The sequence below is a fragment of the Vombatus ursinus genome, unplaced genomic scaffold (assembly GCF_900497805.2).
Source record: "Vombatus ursinus unplaced genomic scaffold, bare-nosed wombat genome assembly UNPS02014909.1, whole genome shotgun sequence".
Classification (NCBI taxonomy): Eukaryota; Metazoa; Chordata; class Mammalia; order Diprotodontia; family Vombatidae; genus Vombatus; species Vombatus ursinus.
In genome coordinates, this window is record NW_020954687.1 from 7877517 (window position 1) to 7894888 (window position 17372).

At 35.2% G+C, this 17372-nt stretch overlaps 1 protein-coding gene across 1 annotated transcript in view; it reads left to right on the top strand.

Moving 5' to 3' along the window:
• LOC114029068 (potassium channel subfamily T member 2) overlaps positions 1 to 17372 on the top strand; it is a 207213-nt gene that overhangs the window by 150175 nt on the left and 39666 nt on the right. Inside the window, exons 15-17 of the mRNA XM_027843419.1 lie at positions 11404 to 11505; positions 13954 to 14037; positions 15439 to 15567. Of these exons, the coding sequence (XP_027699220.1) occupies positions 11404 to 11505; positions 13954 to 14037; positions 15439 to 15567 (315 nt within the window). The remainder of the gene's footprint in view (positions 1 to 11403; positions 11506 to 13953; positions 14038 to 15438; positions 15568 to 17372) is intronic.

Below are 17372 nucleotides of genomic sequence, written 5' to 3' on the forward strand. Positions count from 1 at the left end.
CCAGCTCCTCCTCTGGTTACTCAGTTACTTTAGTGTATGTAAGATCCACCCTGGCCCCCATTTAAATGGTGAGACTTTCTCCTACCTGCTTGTCCTTATGGGTGTCACCTGGCCTATATGGTTTATCTCCAACAAATGTCCCCCCTGGCTGAAAGACCTGGACTGACCTTCTTTAGGAGGAACCCTTGTACTGTGACCCTGGAGTCCCAGCACCTCCAAACCTCCAGACCTCATCATAACCATTATGAGAAATTAAAGGATCCTGACTTATACAGGAATATACTAGTAACAGATGTCAAGACTGAATAGTTAATTCTGAAATTCTAGGCCAAATAACTCAATCTTATACTTACATCTTCCTATAGCCTCAGATGTTCCCGCATCAATCTATTCTTTAATAGATTCGATATTTATGCTTTCAAACTTATGACTGTAGGAATTTGCCATGAAAGAACATAACTAAAGTAAGGGAACAATGCTTCCCTAGAGTTGTGTCAACTCCAGGCAGAAGTTGCATATATATGACCAACTGCATTGAGCCAGGCTTAAAGTCTGCCAGGTGTCATAGTGGGGAAATTGAGTCAGGAGAATCCTATCTTCCCATGAGAACACCCTCTTGCAGCCCACAGATGCAGCTCACAAACCTCTTTGCAGGTTGCTGATGTCATGGGTCAGCAGCTCAATCAGTTCCTTGTTAACCATACCTGGAGTTAGACTCAGAATAATAGTTCATTAACAGTCCCCAAGGTCTTAGATAGCAAATTCCCCCTTTTTCAGGTGGGAATATAGTTTAATTTGGGAACATCTCCTAAGTGAGCTCTAAGTAGCTTGCATAGCTTCCTACACATGTTCTGATTACTAATAACTTCACGAGTAAAACAAAGTTTCCATTAAGATCATAAGTTGCTATTCTAAATAAATTTGCCTCTCTTTCTCAAGCTTATTTATTCCTTTCTAACCATTCTTAATCTGAAAGAATGAGACACTTTCAGGACTTGAATCCTATACATATGATAAGTTCAAACAGTAATTTTAACTATTGCTAGGCCATGGAATGAATTCAGATCAAAACAGTAAGATCTTTCCTACTTACAGCTTATATGCTTTAGTATTAAATACTAGGCTTAGATCTCTGATGCTGCTTCCATTGAGACTATTTCTCTAAAAGCACCCAGTTAAGTCCAGTCCAAGGACACAACAAACCCATGAATGAAACTTTAAGTTCATAGTAGGCTTGGACATAATTTTCTTGCAAATAGAAATTTAGTAGGCCCTCTAAAAAAATATCAAAGGTTTTATCAAAACATTTTTTTCATAAAAGTATCTCCCTTTCTCAAAAACAGCTTACAATTTCCTAATTACCATAAAATTCCTAATTACCTAAATTCTCTAGTCAAAAGGTGTCTATAAGAATTATGAGATTTTACAAAATCTCTCTCTCTTTTGTTTTGCATAATTACTAGGTTTCTTTTCACATGCACACACAAAATATTTTTACCAGTGCTTGACTTAACAATAACTCCAAATAGCTTAGTTAACAATTTTAAACTTCATAAGTGAAAGCCAGATAATCCCAGTTAAAACTTCCCTTTAAACATAGACAAAACTTGGAAGTTCTCATTTCTTAAATTACAGTATTAAAAAGGAAATGTTACAAAACAGGACAATATAGAATGCCCCAAGAGCCTTGATTCATTCCTTTTTCTCTTTTCTCTGAAGGCACACTTAATTTAACAACATTCTAGATTGTAAAAAAAATTGCCCTTCCAGCAACATAACTAATACAATTGCTTACCAGATTACATCATATAAGAAAATTCAGAAACAAGTAAGCAGTATATTAAAAGCCTAAAACAGACCCAATAAAAATCTTTCTTTCTTTCTGAACCCTTTCACCAGGTCCAACAGCCTCCAGGGGCCACTCCCAACCCTATAGATTGGCTTTTTTTTCCCCCTTATCTATGCTAGTCCATCATTGTCTTTTTACTAGTCTGATAGCCTTGGGCCACATCCAGATTCCAGCTCAATGACACTCCTAATCAAGGAATTTGGTGAATGGGGGGCCTAGGTTTCCCAGGCTTGCCAGTCCCCGCCTTAAGAGCCTAGCCCACATGACCCACCCTCAACAAACGCAGTCTTGCGCCTAAAAAAGGCCTGGGTTAATTTTTTTTTTAATTTTCTAATTGAGGCCCTGATGTATAAGAGAATATTTCATTAATTCCAAATCAATACATATCAATAAGTTTTTCACAGTAAAATATTTGTACCACAGGGCATACATTATAGAATTATTTCCACAATTGTAATAAACTTTGAAACAACCCATTATCAATTTACTTGAATGCACTCCTAAATCACTTTGCACAGAGAATCATTCATCTCATCATTAATGTGTTAAAACTATAACTTTAAACCAGCATACATTTTTATAATAGTTAAGATTTTAAACAAAAATCTGCTATCATAGTCTTATAACCAAATATACCTCACTGGGTATTTAACAGTTTCAAATTATCTCATCTTTATCACTAAAAGACCCATTGCAGGTCAAGAGTTACTTTAGCACCATTTCTACCTCACAATGGTCCCTCAGATTTTACAATCTAAGATTTTTAGAAGTACAATACAATTTAGAAATACAGTAATACTTAAATAATAAACTTCAGATAACATCAATTGCATTTCCATATTATCACATATAGAAATGATCTCTCCTATTACTCTTAGCACTTTTAACTTTTAACATTAACTAATAATGCCACATCTCATAACAACCATTATTATTTTTTATAGAACAGTAAACTTAAATCCAATCAGATCTGAATTTATAATCACTAATGATAAACATTTAAAAACATTTTTATTTTAAATCCAATACTCTTGGCCCTTTAAAAGGAAATATTTTCCACAAATGTATATATTCCCTTAAAACGACATGTGGTGATAATTTCTACTCTAACTTCTCCTTTTCTTTCCTACTTCCTTAAGGGGAACTAAGAAAAAATCCCCTCTGCTTCTTAGAGGCTTATCAGATGGAGCCACCCTTCTGAAAATCTCAGGCTTGAACAATTTGAACAGGGTGTAACCCTCTATCACTTTATTGCTTTTCAAATTAAGCTAAAAAAAATTTTCATCTTTTCATCCTTCTACTTAAAACAGACCACTTCCTCATACTTTCTCAACTAACTTATGCTTTTCTTTCTACCCATACTTCTCTCATTCCTACATGCTTAAACTTTCTTGCCTTTCCTTCTGTTGGACTTTGATTAAAGTCCCTTTAAAACTGCACATATCTTATTTCTTTCTAAGTCTAACCTGACACTTCTCTTACCCTCCTCAACTGGCTTTTTCCAATCATATAACCTAAATAACAAAGTATTTCTTTTCTTTTACTTTGTCTCATCCACTCTCTCCTCTAACGCTGTTGCAATCAAAGAGGGAGAGAGAGGGGAGATAAAGAGAAAACAATTTCCAAGCAATAAATCCAGCTGCAGCTCTTAGAAGCTACTCTTGCTGGCTGTATTTTTATCCTTTTATGTTTTGATAGTACACTTAATTACTCAATCTGTTGCCTATATTTTTTGTAATTCATCCCAATCGCTATACCTAGCCCTTAAGGGGCTATCTTCCGGAATATTTGGTAAAGGATCTTGATCTCTGCCACCCTGAGCTTTAGAATTAGTTTTCCCCATGCCTTACGGACTCGAACCGCTTGGGGGGGGGGGGGGGGGGGGAGGGCTCTCTGGCAGCCTTACAGACTGTAACCGCTTAGGGGCCAAGCGAGGCTGTGTTCCCACAACCGCCTTACAGACTCTAACTGCTTAGGCTCTGGGGAACTCAGTCTCCCAGGGCTCACGGGTCTTGGCCGTGGCTACCTTACGGACTCTAACCACTTAGGGGCACAAAGGACTCACGGGTCTTGCTTATCTGGGTGTCTTCGCACAAACTTACATGACTGCTTCAGTTTCACTTTCTTGGTGGCTTAGATGGTTCCTTTGTTAGCACTGGGGAGCACCATTAATTTGTTTTTGCCTCTCGATATCGTCTCTCTTCGGGTTCTTGCCTGATCAGGAGGGGAATCTCAGACACTGAATCCTCGGGCCACCAGAAATTCACCGGTGGGCACCTGCCCTGGGATCGGTGTGGGGAGATCTCTCCTGCAAAGGGGAGATCCCGAGATGAGCCCCCATAACTGTGTGGGGTGTTTGTGACCCACAAAATAATCAAATCAGAGACTTTTTCTTAACAAAGGCAAAAAGGAGTTTTATTGCTTTCTCATGAGAAATGACACACCCAGCATTTGCTCAAGATGGCTCCAGCCAGGGTATGCAAGGGAGTATAGCTCAAAGTCAGTTTATGTAGACCCTAAGGTGGAATCCCCACCCTCCCACTAACTCCTCTTCCCATTGGCTGGGCTTCAGAGCTCACAGTCTAAGCGTGGAAACTTTTCCCCAGCAACAAGGTTTGCAAAAAGGTGTGAAACAAGAAACTGTTGGTTCAGCAGGAAAGTAAGGGAAAAAAAAAAAAAGGAGGGGAGAGCTGGAAAACCTCTCCTGATGTACTCCCATATTTTGCTTACATATTTGTGTAAACCAATTAACCCAGAAATCAATTAATCAATAACCTAATCTCCCCGTCCTGTTTTCTTATCAATTCTGTGGAAACCAAACTGTTAGCATTCCTCACAAAAACAACAACTAGATTTCTAAACTTAACTCATTGTAGACAGCTGAATTTCTGAACTAAGTTCACAGACAAAGAACCATGACTTGGGTAGTTACAGGATCTTCTCAGTGCCTTCTTCATCCATCCTTTTTTTTTTTTTTCTGTGTAAAGTTTTAGACTGATTTCTTTTGGGCAATTGTGAGTCTCTTTGACAAAATCCTGTAGTATTCTATATCTTGGATACATGGGCATTGTTCTAGGTGCTAGGGATGCAAGGCCATAAATGAAACAGTTCATGGCCTCAAGGTGCTCATATTCTCCTGAAGAAGACACCATGTGTACAAATAAGAAAAACCCCTGTGAACTGCTAAATGAGAGAAATCTTAGGTCCAAAAAGGGGAAGCTGGAATCAACCAGAGTCCTATCATAGTTTATATAGATTATAAATCCATTTATTGCCTGAGAAGAAGCAGCTTGCAAATTGGAAGTGTCAGTGTTCTGATCTGTTCAAAGCAGAGTTAAAAATAGTGAGGCATTTAATACTCTTTTAAACAAAGGAATGAGAAAAGGTGGGAATTTTTATAGATCCTAGGCAGTAAGCCTCATTCCCGAAAGGAGGGAGAATCCAGGAAACAAGGGGAATGTGGAATTCCAGGTGTCCCAGCTGTGTTCCTTTGATACACAAATCAGAAGGCATTCTTGGTGATAAGCAGATTCAAGTCTTGAGCACAAACATCAAGACTAGGACTTGTCTCCAAAAACTACAAAAGAGGATGTGTCCAAGAGTCCCATAAACAAAAATTAGGGGAATCTCTGAAGAAAAGGATGTCTCTTGTAGGTCCATAAACCACCAAAGAGCTCAGGGTCTGCTTCACAGCTGGTATGTGCTTATTGGCTTACTTATTGAGTTACTGATTTTCTGCATGTCCAGCTGGTTTTATTCTTGGTCACTGCAAAGGATCAATGGTATGTCAAGCCACTTTGTATCTTAGCTAATACAGCCAGTCCTCATTCAGCCCTTCTTGGCTACCTGGAAAATTGGGGCTCAAGCAAATTAAGGTATCCATTTTCACAAGACACACACACACACACACACACACACAGATATATAAAATAGGCATGTATGTGAATATACATTGTATGTGTGTGTGACATTAAAAATGAATGCAAAACAACTTTAGCAGGAGGAGAAGAAGCATGCAATAAACTGATGGGAATTCAGGATAAATGCTATTTAGGCTTCTTTTGTTATTATAGAAAGTGAGCAACAGTCCTCAGGTTTGGTAAGACTCAGGTTTGGGAAGTTCTGTTATATCCATATTATATATCCCAAGAGTCAACATAGCTCCATTGATTGTTGCTTGCATCAAGTTCATGTATAATGTCCTTAATTAACTTCTGAGTATCAGGAAGGCACTGTTTGTCTGTCCTTTCGAAATAGTGCTGGATAATGTCTTTCTTAGTGGTACTTGTAGATCTGCATAATTCCTTAGAATATAAGAAGCTGTTTCCTCCTTGGAGGGGGCACAGCTTTACTAACTACAGATGACATACTCACTCTATCTATTATATATCACCAAAACTTCTGGGATCTTTCCTTCACCATTCAATCTCTTGACACAGGAAAGAATTCCCTTTTGCCTCTTTAGATTTCTTTTTTATTTTCACTTTGAAGCACTTCTATTCTTTCAAAGAACAACGTTTTCCTTGATAAACAAGAAAGTTGAAAAGCATTAGTCTTCTACCTTCTCTTTTAATAATTAGGAAGATCAACTCACATTTTGTTTATGTATTGGCAAATGGTTAATATTGACAAAAGTATTAACATGATTCATTTACTCTTTATTGGAAATTTCCCTTTTCCTTCATACATTTTGGAAGGAAGACACTCAGTTCTTTGTTGTTCTTGTTGGTAGCTCTGGATCTCATGGTTAAATTGACTTTTTGTGTTGTATATTTACTGGACCAGTGATATCTAATCAGGATTTTGTATGTACTGATCCTTGTCTGGTAGGGAAAAGTTTACTGTCTCAGCTGTCTTTGATGTTTAATTAATGGCACTATTGTAGTCACTGCTGAAGGGTGCTTAAATGTCTTCCAAGAGGTCACCAAATAAGCTTCACTTCACTCACCTTTCATGTTATTAGATTACTAGGTAGGAATGCTGACACCCTCAATCCACTCTCTGTCTCTGTCTCTGTCTCTCTTTCTCTCTCTGTCTCCATCTCTCTCTCTTTCTCTCTGTCTCTCTTTCTCTCTCTGTCTCTGTCTCTCTGTCTCTCTGTCTCTCTCTCTCTGTCTGTCTCTGTCTCTGTCTCTGTCTCTCTCTCTCTCTCTGTATACCTGAATTCAAGAGAAAACAGTCAATATAGCAAAATTGAGGTCTTTAATTGGGGCAAGTGAGTCGAAGCTCAGGCAACAGCATAGGAAGTGCTGGGGCACCCAAGGAGGGGGCTGGGAACAGGATTTATATAGGATGGTAAGGCAGGGGGAATGGTCAAGATCTAGGTGGGAAGGGTTAAGAGCTTTTCACAGTTTCACAAGGTAAGTTGTTTTGCATAAGAAGCACAAGTCCATAGAGAAAGCTTGGAAATCTCTGGAGGAGAGAGTTTGGGACATTTACAAAATTGTCAGAGGTTGGGAGTGATAATTTCTGGTTGACCTCAGTCAATTCATGGGTCTGTGAATCTGGACAAAGTCATATTCAGTCAGCTGAGTTTGACATATATACACACAACAATAACAACAACACACACAATGTTGTTCAGTCATGTCCAACTCTTTACAACTCTGAGGACTATATGTCCATGGGAATTTCTTGGCAAAGCTATCGGAGTGGTTTGCAGCAGATTTACCAGTGGATTAAGGCAGAGGTTAAGTGACTTGCCCAGGGTCATAGTTAGTAAATATCTGGGACTGAATTTGAACTCAGGTCTTCCTGATTCCAGGCCTACCAGTCTATTCATTGAGCCTTCCAGCTGCCCCTAGTAAAGGCTATATGATTGAATAAGTCAGGGATTTAACAGAACAAGTGTGTTTATATAAGAGAATAAAGAGGTTGGTAAGTGAAAGGGACACATGATATGTGAACAATAAATATTTAGGATTTGATTAATTTGTTTTCCCTTTATCTCTTTTATGATATAAACTTATAGAGTATTTCCCGCTAATTATCAGTATAATTTAGACTGTCATCAGAGCCTAGACAGATGTGAAGAGACATTATTTAGGAATAACCAGTGAAAGTTGGGTGCAAGAAACAAGGGCATAGATAGAGATATCAAAGATAATTTTGAAGTCTTAATCCCAGCAAACTGATAATTAACATAAATTTTGAAAAGTTCAATTAAACCTAACAGATACTCACTAATAGCCCATTGTGTTCAAAGTCCTCTACCAAGTGCTCCATATAGGTATTTTATCTATCTAAAGATGAATAGAGGCAGTTAGGTGGTCTACTGAATGTATCCCCAGATCTTGAGTCAAGAGAAAACCTGAATGCAAAACTAACCTCATACACTCATTGTGTGACCCCAGGCAAGTCAGTTACCTTTTGCTCTTCTCAGTTTCTTCATCTGTACCATTAAGATAAGAATAGCACCTACCTCACAAGTTGTTGTGAGAATAAAATAATATTTGTAAAGAGATTTGCAAATCTTAAAGTGCTATATAAATGCTACATATTGTGATCTAAAGTAATGTCAGTATTCTTGTATTACAAACTGATAATCATATATCAGGAGATTGTTTATTGGTAGAATTCATTGTAAATTCATAAACAGGGCATTTTGGCAATGCCAGTTTATAGTAGATCTTTTAACTGTTTCTATATATAATACACACAATTATACATATACACACATACTATATATACGTACATATGTGTATGTATGTAAATATATGTATATATATGTATGTGTGTGTGTATGTATGTATTACCATTGACTTTTTTTTAGTAATCCAATGAGGAAGCACTGGAATACCAATACTTTATTTGGTAGGCTTCATTTATATAGGGAGCATCTTATCAGCTCTTATTCATTAAGGTAACAATTACTACTGACTTTTATTTATGCTAGAAATATGTTTCTTCAGTAGGGTTCAAACAAAATCTTATTTTTATATAACTTATTTACATTAGCAAAACCTTTAACATATCAAATTAAGATTAACTGATAATCTTTACATTTTTATACTATAGACATATTCAAAATAAACTCTTGTAGAATAGATGATCATAGCAAAATTAGTCCCTATACTAAGCTAAAAATAACTAATAAAATAAGGTAACTGAATAATTAAAGTAAAATAAAATATAACTAAACTAAACTAAAATTTTATTAAATGCAATGCATTTAAAAGGATCTAAAACTGCTCGGGTGGGTTATCTGGTAAGATTAAGCTCTTCATTGTATCTTTTAAATGGTGTATGCATAGGTATGCTAGCCTAAACAATTGAAAACTAAATTGTTTCTGTTCAAGTATGAAATCAGTTATCTCACTTTGTTGCCTTGTGGAGGAAGTGGCATCATTGCACTTGTCTTTGGGTAAACTAGGCATTGCTAACCTGAAGAAACTATGGTGAAATCTTTCCCCACGTGAAACAATGCTGTCCTTAGGAAGAAGAATGGAAAATACTGACAAAATACTTGTTACTAGAAGGTTCCAATCACAAATTTTGTCACTACGCTGTGCTAGCCATTTTTTAAATCTATCTTCCAATTTTGTTCTTCCAATTTTGTGTTATAGCATCCTCCAACACACATACTCATCTTTCAACTCTGTACCATTCCCAATTTTTTCCTATTTCTCTCAAGTTCATTGTAAGATTATAAATTGATCAGCCACACAATACTTAGTGAGAGAATATGGCCATGAGACATCCTTGCATATTCATTAAACTGGAAAAGGAAATGGCAAACCACTCCAACAAAACTCTAAATGGGTTCACAAAGAGTCAGACATTTCTGAAAGGACTGAACAACAAAAACCCTAGTACTTAGCACTATGGCACTGGTGATATAAATACAAGAAATAAAGCTTCCTGCCCTTATTCTATTGGAAGAAAACAAAACATATATAGACAATTAATTGCAAAGTTTATATCCATCAACAATTAATCAACAAATGTTTAGTATCTATTATTTAAATATCTGCTATGTGACCAGTACTATGAAGGATTGCTAGGAATACAAAGACCAAAAAAAAAAAGAACTTGTTCTCAAGAAACTAATCTTTTACATTGTAGATACAAAATAATCTTGGGAGGAGAAAGCTCTAGAAATTTAAAGAAATGTGAAAATGAGATGGGAAGTAGTTATAAGTGAAGTCATTTTGAGCAGATAAAAATGTATCAGCAAAAGCATTAAATCAGGCAATTGCATACAAGAATTGGTGGACAATTCTTAGACTGGGTTATTAGAGCATAGAATTCATATAGACAATTCATAGGAAATAAGGTTTTGTTAGAAATATAGGAATTTAATTATTAGAGTATTATGATAATTTAGCACATATTTGAATAGAACACTGGAAATATAATGTAAAGATGAAAGTAAAAATAACCACTTTGTGTACATTTCAGAGTATAATAGCTATGTCTTACAAAAACATGGAAAATTATGTTTAATTCTATGCTTAGGGAAATCAAGAGTTTGGGGGCACACTTATGGTTAGGATGCTTTTCACAAATTTTTAAATCCATTCTCCAGCAATCAAATGGATTTTTCTTGGTTACAACTCCTTTTCCCTGTCCTTCCCCCCCCCCCCCAAATAAGAAACAATTAAAAAATCACAGCCATTTTAGTTTTGGTGAGGTATCTTAAAATCACATAAGGAAAGCATTTCTATAGTAGAGTGAAAGATCCATGAAGAAAATTGCTTTACATTTTAGCACTCTCATTGGAGTAAAGCTTCTGAAAACATATAATACAATTCAGAAACACAGAAAATGGAAAAGGGTGAATAAGAATAAATGCTATCACAACCCAGCTGCTTATATCTATTATATAACTCAGTCTTGTTAATCACACTTATTTTGAAAATTATTCTTTATAATAACAGCAGTAAATTCCTAGGCTGCTTTTGTGATCAAAATTTTGTCCAAAATAAATTTGTTCATTGTTCAGTCTCTAACTGTATGTGCATATATGTGCATGTGCACACTTAAAACATATATGTTTTAATGAATGCTTAGAATTTTATGTATCTGACCAATCACTTCAACCAAGTGTCAAGTTCCTGGAGGGTAGTGATCATGTCTTACAAATCTCTTTTCATGGGAAATCCAAGACCTCCTTGTACAATATTAGTCACTCAAATGTTATTAGTAGAGATAATATTCTTAGGCAAAAAATTATTAAAGAAATAAAAATTTTAAATTATTACTGTCTTTGGACCAGAGTAATGGTATGCCATAATGTATGAGGAATTTTGCTTGCAAAAATTAGAAGACATATTTGACAAATATTTTGTGTCATACCACTTCATGGCACAAATTTAGAATTGAGAGTCATAATTTTGAAAGGCTTCTCTATTCTTTATGGTTCATCCATATTTAATAGCTTTTATTTGAATTAGCTTCCAAGTATAAGTGAAACACATCTTTTTTCATGGGAAATCTAGATTAAGAGTATTTGCTTCACAAATGTGTGTCATTTGCCTTGTGTGAAAAAAATACTTCAAGTTTGAGAAATAAATGGGACTGACAAATGATTTTCATTTTAAATTTGTAAACAGAAAGAACGAGAGAGAGGTTCTAATTTGGCATTTATGTTTCGACTGCCTTTTGCTGCTGGGAGAGTTTTTAGCATCAGTATGTTGGATACACTTTTGTATCAGGTAGGTTATATTTACACACATGCACATTCTCTAACACTGGTATTTCATTGAAATGAGCAATTCATATCAATTTCTCCTTTTACATAAATTAGTATCAGCTATGGAGATCTAATAACCAAATAGCATACTAGATGTATTAATGACATAATTTAGTGTTTGAAAAACATTTGGTTTATTTTTGGGATATATGTATGGAATTTTTTTTTGTGGCTGAAGGGTATTCTGAATATTTTCCCTTAATTGTGACTTTTAAAATAAATTTTTGAATTGCATTAGAGGTATTCATTTATGTGATAAGAAAGACACAACAGCATTGTTTTCTTTCATTGCAAGTTTTTTTCAGCTTCAAAATTAAGAAAATAACAAACTGATATTAATAAAATGATAAACCAATAGTGTCTTAATCACTCTTTAATTACTAAAGTAATTTAAGGAAAATAACATATTTTTGTGTGTTGAACATAGTTAAGCAGCAACATACTAATCATTTATCAATTATTACATGTTTTAGAAATAGTATTCTAGTTGACTTTCAACTAGAATAATTTCAGCTGGCTCTTGAAAGCCATTATTAAATTGAGATTATACAAAATAAATCGTTACATCAAGATGTCCTTTTATACAAATCAATTTTGACCATTTTTATTTCTGCCAATATATAAACAACCAAAATATTTCATATTCATTTCTTTAGATAATCAACAAAACTTTTAATATATAAAAAAAACTTTGATGGAAGTATAGAAGAATTAATTAAAAAATAAAACAAACATTCAGCAACATCTGTAGGAATTTCTGCTGATGGCTTTCTTGAGGTTGCCAACCATATTCTTTCAGAATTTTATTGATAATGTTCTATTTTTATATTTTATATACCTACTACAAGAATCAGGGATATGGCCTAGTGAATAGCATGTAGTACTTGAGAGTCAGGAAGCCCTGAGTTCAAATTTGACCTCAGATACCTACTAGCTTAATGACCCTGAGCAAGTCACTCAACTTCTCTCACACTCAGTTTTCTTAATCTGTAAAATGTGAATAAGAATATCATGTACCTCTCAGAGCTGTTGTGTGGATCAAATAAGATAACATGGAAAGTATTTTATATACCTTAATGTACCATAAATACTAGCTATTATTGATATCATTATTATACATAAGATTGAGAACGGTGATACAAAGACAAACACTTTCATATTAGATTTTTTGTCTAATTTTCCCCATAGATTTGCCTACTAGCACTGCTTCAAATCATCTTGCAACTGTAGTCATATAGTCACATATAGGAGCAGATTAAAATGGAGAAGGATAATATATATGTATACATATATATATACATATATCATATATATGTATATGTTATGTATGTGTGTATGTGTATGTATATCCTATCCCTTCCCATATCCAATTAGCATGATTAGGAACTAAATTCTGTGAAACTAATTCTTTAAATTTGTCTGAGAGGAAAGTAGCTTGAATTTATATTGTCCTTTAAAGTTTGCAAAGTACTTTACATTTGGTATGACATTTCATTAGAATTGCCCTGTGAGGTAGGTGTTATTATTGTCTGCATCATACAATTGAGGAAACTGAGGCTGAGAGAAGTGAAGTGATCTGAGGAGAGGGGCTATATGGAAGAGCAGACTTGAACTAGATATCCTTGTTCTTCTAGTGGTTAGCTGCTTTGGTATCATATTATTACATTCTAAATGATAGAATTGCAGGTATAAAACTAGATTGGACATTGGAGGCTACCTAGTCCAAAATTCTCATTTTTTTTGCTGAGTAACCTGAAGAGTAAAAAGATCAAGTAAAGAGCATAATTGGGATTTGAACCCATTTCATCTGTCTTGAAATCCAGTACTTTTTCAACTGCACCTTGCTGTCTCCCAAATGTGAGGTCGTACCCATTACTATGTATTTTGGCATCTCTTTGGTTTTTGAGAACTGAAGCCTGTGAAGTTGTCCTTCATATGTGGCAGCCTTTTGTCTTGATATCACATTCTGTTGCATAATTCACTTGTTACTACAGTATAAATTCTCTCCAACTATATCCCGGAAGATTTAATAAGAGTATATCATTAGGTATGCTTCCAACAGAATTGTCTATGTCTCTGTTACAGTGTTTACTATGAGCAATTCCCAGCCTGCCCAACTTTCAGTCATAATATTCACAAATACTGAGAGATCTTAGTAGAGGATTACTTTTCTAACTAAAAAGAAAAAAAAAATTACAAAAAACAAGAAACAACAAACTTAGCTGCAGTGTTTGGGGAGGGACTACCATGACCTAGTTTGTTAGCATATTCATATCATGTATTATGAGTAAATAAATTGTTTTTTTAAAAATGATAAACTCTTTATGTAGTCTGAGATATATTTATGCTAATGAATTTAATTACTGAGTCATATGTGCAATAAATCTTTTTTAACATCTTTTTTTTTTAGTCATTTGTGAAGGATTATATGATTTCCATCACCAGACTTCTGTTGGGGTTGGATACCACACCAGGATCAGGATTTCTTTGTTCTGTAAGTTAAGAATATCATGATTAGTAAATTACAGAGATAAAAAGTTTTGTCTAGTAACTACAAGGAGCTTTAGATGTCTGTTCTATGCTTTTGTCTCTTCTACTATCTGTCCAAGTCTGAGCATTGTCTGAGAAAAAAAATAAAAATTGTTACTACGGTAAAAATATCTTAGTTGATAACACACTGTCTTGCATTTGGATAACAGGTCTCATTTTTGATATTTCCTACAGAAAAGACTTTAGAAAAAATATTTTTTCCTAGTTTGACCTTCTTTCTATGTGTCAAATGGAAGTTTCAAGTTATAATGAGTAGTTCAAGTAAAATAATTTTCTAAATACAATAAAGTCAACTCTCGTGTACCTATAATCTGTTTTTTCTTATTTTTAAATATCCTTTGCTTCATTCTCCCCCCCCCACCCAGTTTTCAATAGGGAGATTATAATAGAAGCTAAGCGATCATGCTTTTTTCTTAATTCCTCCCTATATGTTTTCAATTTCTTCTCAGTTCTACCCAAAAGTAAAAAGAATTGTAATTAAGATTAAGTGCAAAGGAAATAAGGATATTGTTGCCAAATCATATTTCAACTCACTTGCATTTCTTTCAGACTCAACCACTAGAAAATATGGAAAGAAAATATTTAATTGCCCTTTGCTGCACTTGATGTGAGCCATCAAGGCTGATATTTTAGGGAGAAATCAGGAAGCACTAGTCAAACTAAGGCTTAAACTGCTGGGTATCAGTTTGAGAGTTAATTTTACCTACTCACAGTCTGGAATGGGAAGCAGGGAAAGAAAGTATTAAGATAAGTAGAAGAGAGAAGACTAAGAAAGTGAACTGTTTTTCCAATACATCTGTGTTGGGTCTTCATAAATTGGCTTCATTGCTTTGTTTTAAATGTTAATTCCTACAGCATTATCCATTATCAAATGTAATAACAGCAGTTCATTATGAATTCAAACACAGAATCTGGAGATTATTCTGAGATTCTGAGATTATTGAGATTATTCCCATGATTCATCTGTTTCATTTGTGTGGATAGTGACAAAATCATTATACACATTTTATAGAAAGGGGAAACAAGCCAAGTTAATGGCTTGCCTCAGGTTACTCAGCTAATTATCTCTACAAAAACCGTGTCTCCTGATTCCCAATACTATGCTATTTTTTTCCCTTTAATTGTCTCTCCAATATGCAGTTTCCCATGATCATATTTGTGTAGTTAATTTTACCTGTATTTTAGGGTTAGCAACCTGATGTGTTAATAGATAAATTTAGCTTAGGAAAATCTACTGTGTGTACATTAAAGTGAGAGCTGCTTTTAAGAGATGTGATGAAGCTATGTCATTCTCTCTGTATTTATTATCTTAATAAATATGAATAAATGATTGTCTATATTTTAGATGAAAATCACGGAGGATGATCTGTGGATCAGAACATATGCCAGACTTTACCAGAAGCTGTGTTCTTCTACAGGTGATATCCCCATTGGAATCTACAGGACTGAATCACAAAAACTTCGAACATCTGAGGTTTGGAGGATTTGATGTATTTCTGAATGCTTTTTTTTTGTTGTTGTTATTTAACCTGCTAATATACATTTGAAAACCAGTATTTTTGTAGCAATCAGATTGAAAGTAATTAGGAAATTGTTATGGTGACTGGGAAAACTCAAAAACTTGTGGGAAATTGCAATACATGGTTAGGCAATTATGTCAGGAGTCAGTAAGGTTGAATAGTTTGGAGATGATCATCTCAAAACTAAGATAATTGCCTAGTTTGGGAGTTTTTAAGGTCTTCATTCCAAAGCCATCTTTAAAGGTGTCCTGCAGCTCTAGGTTTGACCAGGTCCAAAAATCCAAACTATAAGCAGGAAATGCCTGAATTCCAGGTGCTCACAAAATTCCCTGATATAGATCCTATAGAATGTAAATGTTAGAAGGGACATTAGAGACCATCCTGTCTTCATGAACTGATGAAGATTTGAGGCAAGGAGTAGAATTATTACAGAAAGTTAGTGAAGAAAGAGAGCTCAGACATCATTCAGCCCACCCCACTCCTTTTATAGATGAGAAGACTGCAGCTCAGGTAGAGTTAGTGACTTGGCCAAGGTAAGACACCCAGACAGTAGCAGAGCTGTAACTACATCTAAAATCCCATGATGCAGTGTTCTTACAATTAATGCAAATAGGGAACTTATCTTTGGAACTAAGCCAAACTTTCTGGGGATCTACTCTGGTTTGGAGTCCTGAGAAAATCTCCAAGGCGCAGTTCTTTACTATGACATATTTGTTAGATCTATGCCCTCTGAGGATAAATACCTAAGGTTTGTCCATGTGGTATAGATTACTTTCCAGACATTGGGACACTTTAAAGTTTTGAGCATTTTGATTATAGCTTCATCAAATGGTTCTATTTGCCACATTATTTAAATGTCCCCTGTGAGAAGATAAATAGCTTTTTGGCTGTCTTTGAGGAACATCAATTGCTGATGAAAATGAGAAAACACAGATGTTTTTGTTAGTTAATAGCCTTCATCATTGGCATCTCTTCTGTTGAAACAAAGGTTTTATTTAACATGCTAGAGTAATTAACACTACCTATCAGAACATTTCAGAGTAATTATTTTTGCTTTTCTCATTATCTATTCACATCTAACATTTTCTTGCTTCATTTGAAAAATGGAGGGGAAATTGTAGGTACACAATTAGAAAGAACTAATTAATTATTCATGAGAGGTAGTGAGAGGTAGAATGGTTAGAGAAATAAGTGGTCTTCAAACCAAGATGATGAGGGTTCAATTCCTGCTTCTGACACAAATTGGCTCTGTGACCTTAGGGACCAATAGGCAAGTCAAGACATTATCCCTGTGATGCCATTGGTTCTTTTTGAGAAGGAAGAATGAACAACAACAACAACAATAAAGGGCTCTGCGTAAGGTCTCTAAACAGAGAGGACTTGAAGAGCAGGTTTGGGAGTTAAGCCTTTGTCACACAGACTTACTCCTTACATGGATATTGTATGTATTCATGGGAAAGTCAACTAGGTGTTTTTAGAGAATTATTTTTGTATTACCTGTCTTTACCATGTTATCTGAGAGCAATAATAGCTGCACTTGAAGGAACCAACCTACCAATTTGAGCAGAAATTGGGGAATACTGTTCTTTTTTCCCTTCCTTCCTTCCTTCCTTCCTTTTCTCCTGCTCCTCCTCCTTCTTCTCCTTCTTCTCTTTCTCCTCCTTCTCCTTCTCCTTCTCCTTCTCCTTCTCCTTCTCCTTCTCCTTCTCCTTCTCCTTCTCCTTCTCCTTCTCCTTCTCCTTCTCCTTCTCCTTCTCCT